This window comes from Cottoperca gobio, chromosome 24 (genome assembly GCF_900634415.1).
Source record: "Cottoperca gobio chromosome 24, fCotGob3.1, whole genome shotgun sequence".
Taxonomy (NCBI): Eukaryota; Metazoa; Chordata; class Actinopteri; order Perciformes; family Bovichtidae; genus Cottoperca; species Cottoperca gobio.
Genome location: NC_041378.1, coordinates 25,001 through 32,664, shown reverse-complemented (window position 1 = coordinate 32,664; position 7,664 = coordinate 25,001). Strand labels below are relative to the sequence as shown.

The following is a 7,664-nucleotide window of genomic DNA, read 5'->3' as shown; positions in this document are numbered from 1 at the left end:
ATGCTCATTTGGAGCTAATATAAGGGGAAATAGCAATTTCCTTCTCCGTTTAAAACCAAGTAAACATTCATTCATTCGTTATAGAAGACTTAATTCTCCATAAATGTTGTTTTGTCTGCTTGTATGTAGATACGCTTTACATCTGTGCATGACCTTTTCTCCAGGTTACACAAGCAAGTCTTTGGAACTAATTAACTGATACCAACTGAACTCTGTCTCCATTTCCGCTGCGTATAACTCGTACCAAGACATTACATATAAGCATTCATAAAGACTTTCTTCAATCATAAGTATCTGTAAGTTATGAGCCACATCACTACCTACAGTTCCTTTCAAACAATGCTAATCCACTTGTACGTCCTGTGTGGGGAGGATCCTGAGTGGGAGGGTCCTGTGTGGGAGGGTCCTGTGTGGGGAGGGTCCTGTTTGGGAGAGTCCTGTGTGGGAGGGTCCTGTGTGACCACTGCTCTGGTCCCATGCAGCAGGTTCCTGGTGGACGCCACTAGCAGAGCCGTGTATGTGATCACTATCAGTGCTTGGTGTTGCTGCTTCGGCATGAACCGACAGGTGAAGTGTGCGCACACGTCCACGTGCTGTATATTCAGAACAACCACTTACAGGAACAGATGAGACTTTTTGATGTTGTTTTTCTTTCTTGTTTAAAAGGCTTGATGTGTTTTTCAGTGACAGGCATGTTTCACGTTTCTGTGTTGAAAAATGATGCTTGAATCTCATAAACACACGTAATAAATGTTCCTGTGTCGACACACAATCAGCACTGCTCCCATTCTTGAATAGAAAGAAGTGTTCAAAGCAACATTGAAGGCGGTCTGTCTCCTGGTTGTCTCTCCGGGCTCTGAGCTCTTTGAATACACAATCATGTCTAAGTGGAGCTGAACTTCCAGGTGGGTGTGGAAGCGTCTGAATGCACCTGTGTGAAGATGTCAATATGTCCATCGTGCAGAGCGGCGGAGCTGCACAGCCACCTACTGAACCTCTTTGGTGGGAAGTTGAATAACGAAGGAAGATTTTTTGTTGATCCCATTTTGCAGACAATACTGAGACGGACTCACTTAAAGTAAGAAAAAAATTAATTTATTCACTCTGGGGACTTTACGCCATGTGAGCCTGGCAGCCTCAGACGGGACACGATGCAGGAGACACAGGTGTGAGTCCACAGGTTCATTTATTGTCTTTCTACAACACTGTACAAAACACATGAGTTCATGCTACCTTCACGTTCTCGCTGTACTCATAGTGACGGCTTGGTCTGTGTCTATGTTTCAAACAAATAAACTTCAGTATTCACAGGAAACATTCAGGTTCCACCAGGCAGACAGGGTCTTTGCAAAATAAATTCCAACGTAGGTTTACTTTGTTTTTTGGTTACTTGATTAGGCAACAAAAGTACAAGGTGTTACATTTGTTAAACATTTGCTACATTAAATAAGAATGTTTTTTACGTAACTGCCGTTAGCTAAGTACATACGTTATGTAACAAAGGTTAGCTAAAATATGTCAACGTTGACGTTGGAACACAAACATCCAGCCCGACCTCACACCGGAGCGGGCTCGCTCTTTACACGAGGACAACTGGGCCTCACACAGACGCTAAAGGATGACAGACAGTTGCACTGACCACGCGTCAATATTTAACGAGTAAAGAGTGAGACCCGGTGGCTGCTACACAAGAAGCATAATAAATCCACGTGGGTGTCGTCCGTTTCAAGACGTGTGACGGACGTTCAACACAAACTCCTCATGAAACTCAAACTCTGCAGCTGGATGTTGGTTGTTTGGGTGAAGCAGATATTCATCAGCAGGGAACTCACAGAATACACTTCAAATCAAATCAAATTTAAATCAAATTTATTTATATAGCCCAATATCACAAATTATACATTTGTCTCAGGTTACGACACCCTCTGTCCTTAGACCCTCTGTCCTTACATCCTCTGTCCTTAGACCCTCTGTCCTTACACCCTCTGTCCTTAGACCCTCTGTCCTTAGACCCTCTGTCCTTACACCCTCTGTCCTTAGACCCTCTGTCTTGAGACCCTCTGTCCTTAGACCCTCTGTCCTTAGACCCTCTGTCCTTAGACCCTGGCATCGCACAAGGAAAAACTTCCTAAAAGAAACCCCATAATTAAAGGTGAAAAATGTTCTAAACCTCAGGGAGAGCAACTGAGGAGGGATCCCTCTCCCAGGACGGACAGGCGTGCAATAGATGTTGTGTGTACAGGATAAACAACATAGTACAAATACAACATTTCACAGAAATTATGTTGTGTTGAAAAGGAGAAAGTTTGGATGAATCCAGGAAAATGTCAAAAAGGCTTCCCGGTGTCCAGCAGGACCAGCTCAGCAGGCGCAGCCACGATTCCTGATCCTGATGTAAACTTTATCAGTCGCAACCTGCCACATGAGAGACAGACACTCCGGGGATGATACCCCGGATGATGAGTTAGTAACACACATTTACATAAATGCATACAGATAGAGAGGGAGAAGAAGAGAGGGGAGGGAGGGGAGGAGAGAGGAAGAGAAGGAGAGCAGGGATGTGTCCCCCGGCAGTCTAAGCCTATAGCAGCATAACTAGGGGCTGATCCAGGGCAAACCTGAGCCAGCCCTAACTATAAGCTTTATCAAAAAGGAAAGTCTTTAGCCTACTCTTAAATGTGGAGAGTGTGTCTGCCTCCCGAACACAAACTGGAAGCTGGTTCCACTGGAGAGGAGCTTGATAGCTGAAGGCTCTGGCTCCCATTGTACTGTTAGAGACTCTAGGAACTACAAGTAACCCTGCAGTCTGGGAGCGCAATGCTCTAGTTGGTTTATAAGGTACTATGAGATCTTTAAGATATGCTGGAGCCTGACCATTAATTGATTTGTAAGTCAGGAGAAGGATTTTGAATTCTATTCTGTATTTTACCAGGAGCCAGTGCAGAGCAGCTAATACAGGAGTAATATGATCCCGTTTCCTTGTTCTAGTCAATACACGTGCCGCTGCATTTTGGATCAACTGAAGAGTCTTAAGTGACTTTTTGGGACAACCTGATAACAATGAGTTGCAGTAATCCAGCCTTGAAGTAACAAATGCATGGACTAGTTTTTCTGCATCATTTTGAGACAGGATGTGTCTTATGTTTGCAATGTTACGTAGATGAAAGAAGGCAGTCCTTGAGATTTGTTTTATGTGGGAGTTAAACGACAGATCTTGATCAAAGATGACGCCAAGATTCCTTACAGTGGTGCTGGAGGCCAAGTTAATGCCATCCAGAGCTTCTATGTCATTAGAAAATGCGTTTCGGAGGCGTTTAGGGCCAAGTATAATAACTTCAGTTTTGTCTGTTTAACATCAAGAAGTTGCTAGACATCCAAGTTTTTATGTCCTTAAGGCTTGAAGTTTAGCCAATTGATTGGTTTCATCTGGTTTAATTGATAGATATAATTGGGTATCATCCGCATAACAATGAAAGTTTATAGAGTGGTTCCTTATAATATTGCCCAAAGGAAGCATATATAAGGTGAATAGAATCGGTCCAAGTACAGAACCCTGCGGAACTCCAAGACTGACTTTGGCTGTCATGGAGGATTTATTGTTAACAAGTTGAGATCAGATAAATAGGACTTGAACCAGCTTAGGCAATCACCATCCTGATCACACTCCACGTGTCTCTAGCGACTGACAGCGTCTGTATGTTCAGCACCATCCAAGTGGGATTGATATGTTGCTGCTATTCCTCAGGTCCACGGGACAAACACAGAGAACAAGTTATTTCATTAGTTTTAATTTCAGAGTTTTGCTTTATTTGTTGGGATGTTTTGCAAACCCATGTATCCAAACGCAGAGAGGAGAAATTATGTCGACACTCACTCCAGCACCAAATGTGGATTAATCCCCACCAGATGTACCATTCCCTGTTTGTTTGGTAGAACTACAGTGATCTCTAAACTATATGTTACTGAGGAATTTAAAGACTGAGCGTTGCTTTGGCTGTTAATATATAAAACATCCTGCGGCTCACACTGAACAGTTTACCAGTGAAACATTATTTGCCGTCGGTTTAAAACGAGCGACGACTCAAAGTGGAAACGGTCTCGTCACCGAGCAGTTTAATCAACACAATAAAGACTTTAAATAGAAACGATCAAAGGATCCAAAGTTCTGGTTTCCTTCCTGGTCCAGAAGAGAAGTTACCTGAAGTTCTGAGGAAACGTCGCTCACAAAACCTTCTGCCACTGCCGAGTGAAGTGTATTTTATTTGCACAGTTAATCTGTAGCAAAAGTAAATGTTTAAACGAGATAACGCAGGAAAATAAACCCACAAGATGAAATGAATGAAACTGCATCGTGTTGAATTATATCTCGCGTGTAAAGCTGTTATAATATAATATGTGTCCTTATTAAAATATTATCAGCTGACCTGCTGTGTACGTGTGTGAACAGATGTAAAACCAGTTAGGGGACCAGTTAACTTGAAGTGGCTGTATAATAGATGGCATGAGCTTCATGGAGCTTCAGAGATTCAGATTCATAGAAACATTTACACAGCAGTAATCATCATTATTGATCCGCTGTGTATTTATCATCCAGGTCATATGTTATTACCTCCTCATGATCAGCACTTATAAAGAGCTACGATAAGAAGACAGATGTTGTGTTTGTACACAAATACATCACAAATGAAGTGTCAGTCAGCGGCATTCTAGAGTTTGTGATTTGTGTTGAAATGTTAGCCGTCAGCACGGGCAATAGATCGGCTTCATTGATCAGTACACTGAATAAAGTCAATTTACCTTAATTAATGATTCATTTAGAGAAAGATTTAATTCCCACTCTCGTGTGTGTGGTAAATATGAAGCTACAGCCGTTAGCTTAGCATAAAGATTGTAAACAGCATGTCTGGCTCCGTCCAAAGTTAACACAAACCATTTACCAGAACATAGAACTAATTTCTTTAATGTGTACAAAAACCAAAGTGTAAAACGACACGTTGTAGTTCTACGTGGGATTATGTGCGGCGACTTCCTGGAGTCTTCGCTGATTGCATGGCAAGCTGATGACGACAAGACACAGCGGACCGTCCAATGATCTCACGACTTACAGATAAACTTCATGTTGTAAATAACTTGTACGGTTATAGTTAGGCAACTAAAACACTCGGTTAAAGATCATGCGTACAGTTACTACAATGAAAAATAACGGATAACAACAGTAGTACTTTGGTCATGACGTTGGTCATGACGGCTCCTCTAGACGAGAGTCTAAGGTGCAGGATACCTCGAGGATACCTCAACACCCACTGGACTCTTCATTGACGTTAGTTGCGGTATTCACAGACAGATCTCAAAAGGTAACTGTATTACTATTGCAGATAGATTGAAAGATGGAAGATTGTACATTACATACATACCGGGGGGGAGGTTTGATATGTCCTCTACTATGAGGTCCACAAGGTTAATTTCTTTAAGCAACCTTTGCAGATGTGTGACATCAGTGATCTGTGGTGCAAACAGTGTCGTGTGAAGGACTTGTAGACGTGACTACGTCCTCATGGAGCGCAGTGTTCTCCAGGAATGACACACACATTTTTAAAAACTTTTTGAAACTGTCCTAACATATTAAGCTCCACCCGCCTGATCCTCTGAACAAACATCATGAAGTCTGGCCAACTGTCAGTCGGGTGGAGATGACGGTGCATCCGACCTCTGCTGATCACTGAAACCTGCTGTGACAGATCAGCATTCAGAGGGACCAGACCATGTCTGCCCACGTCCGCCTCTATTCATGCTTTATTGTGGCTGCTTGGATCAGAGGAGCCAAATATGGAAAAAGATATTGACTGATAATAAGACAAAAGACAAATAAGACTACTGAAGATGAACAGAGAGGACGGAGAGAGAACTTTGGAATTTAAGAATTTCTATTGACCAAAGTAAAGTTCACTGAACCAAGTTCAACAGACCCGTGAGATCTTCTCATTATCTGACGAAGGCAAACAGACACAATGAGTGAGTGGCCGCACAGCGCTGGTCATCAATGCAGCGTCAACCAGGGTTTCCTAATCTAGTCCCGAGCGCACATCATAGGTGCAGCGTTTGAGCACATGACCAATCGCAAACATGGACAAGTCTACGTTCAGCAAAGTGACATACTATACAAAGAGCAAACGATACTGTTAGACAAAGACGAAGATGTCCAACACATAAGAGTACACAGCTGCAGCTGCCAGGCCCATCATATCACATCCAGGACTACATCTGACTGTCAGTGAAGTGTTGCTTAGGTGCATTCTTAAAGGTTACAAGGAATTGTATTCATCCCTTCAGGAAATTATAGTGTTTATGACAACTTTAGCGTTTTTCTTCAAGCTGCAACACCGGCCATTTGATACTTGAGAGCAAATCAAAAATAAATATAAAAACATAACTCAAAGCTGTAAGTGGGAGTGCTTGAGGATGGTTGGTAGTGTTAGTGGGAAGAATGCAGCAGCATGCAGACAAAGGAAATGTATTCAGAGCAGCCACACATAAAGCATCTCATTAGGTTCATCACTTCAGGTCCTCTGCTGACAAGAGAACAAAACCTTCCGCTACACAAAACACTGGCATTCTGCCATTTTCCTGAAAAATTAAAAGCACAGACCACCCCTGTCTTCCAAAACCTTTTGTACCTGCTGTCAATCAGGGAGGATCTCTGGGGTTAGAGTCACTTTAACGAAGGTGGCATCAATCTCCAATTGTACTTTGAGCAAATGTCTTATTGTTATATTCAAACATGCATATTGTTAGGGGAGTTAATAAACAAGTAAACACCCCCGTACAGAAAACATGCATGAGCAGAAAGAAGAGATGCAAGTGAACGAGCTTTTCTCAAACATCACAAGTTTACGCCTCAGATGTTGCAGGTGAGCAGGAGATCCACCTTCCTCTTAGCGTGTATTGGCACAATGAAATTACATATCGGGAGTCGAGATTAACGGCTCCATGACACAAGGTTTACTTTCTTATATCTTATAATCACACACAGCATACATCAAAGTCCTGCTAGCAAAGTAACGTATGCATGCAGTCTGTGGAGCTCCGATGTGTCAAGATGACACTGATAAGTCCTTTTGATGAGAATCTATATCTCACATAAGAAAATGGAACATGGAAAGCCAAAGAGCTTCGCCTGACTCTGAACACTAAGAGACCCGATAACAATCAGGGCACCGAGCTTTGATTACAATAATAATTGGAGACTTTCCACTCAGGCCAAGTGGACGGTTTCCTCCATTAATTACATGAACCTGCAAGAGAGGAGAAAACAAATCACAACCAATCAGGCTTAGGTCCGTAACAACAAATCAGACTGCTCACCCTTCAGGATGGTCTCAGCTCACATGCTCTCTCTCTGCGCTCCACACTAATCATATCAATATATCATGTTCAACAACATTTCCAACAGCAGCGGTGAGCTCTGAGATGTCTGTCGTAACAAAATCATTTGAGAATCATATATCTCATAACATCAAACACATTGTGAGCAAACAGGTAAACACAGGTATGTCAGAATCATGTGTGAGATTTCCATTAAATCCAAACACGGCTGATCCCAGTTATTAAAGCTGCGGCATGCGGCTGCTTCTCAATGGCTCGTGGTTGGCCAGATACGAGAGGGA

The 7,664-nt window shown here is 42.5% G+C and overlaps 1 protein-coding gene across 1 annotated transcript in view; it reads right to left on the bottom strand.

The window, feature by feature from the left end:
* Positions 1-332: 332 nt before the first annotated feature.
* The window catches only part of LOC115003861 (neuromedin-B receptor-like), a 20,068-nt gene continuing 12,736 nt past the window's right edge, over positions 333-7,664 (bottom strand). Inside the window, exon 3 of the mRNA XM_029425807.1 lies at positions 333-593. Coding sequence (XP_029281667.1) covers positions 333-593 — 261 coding nt within the window. The remainder of the gene's footprint in view (positions 594-7,664) is intronic.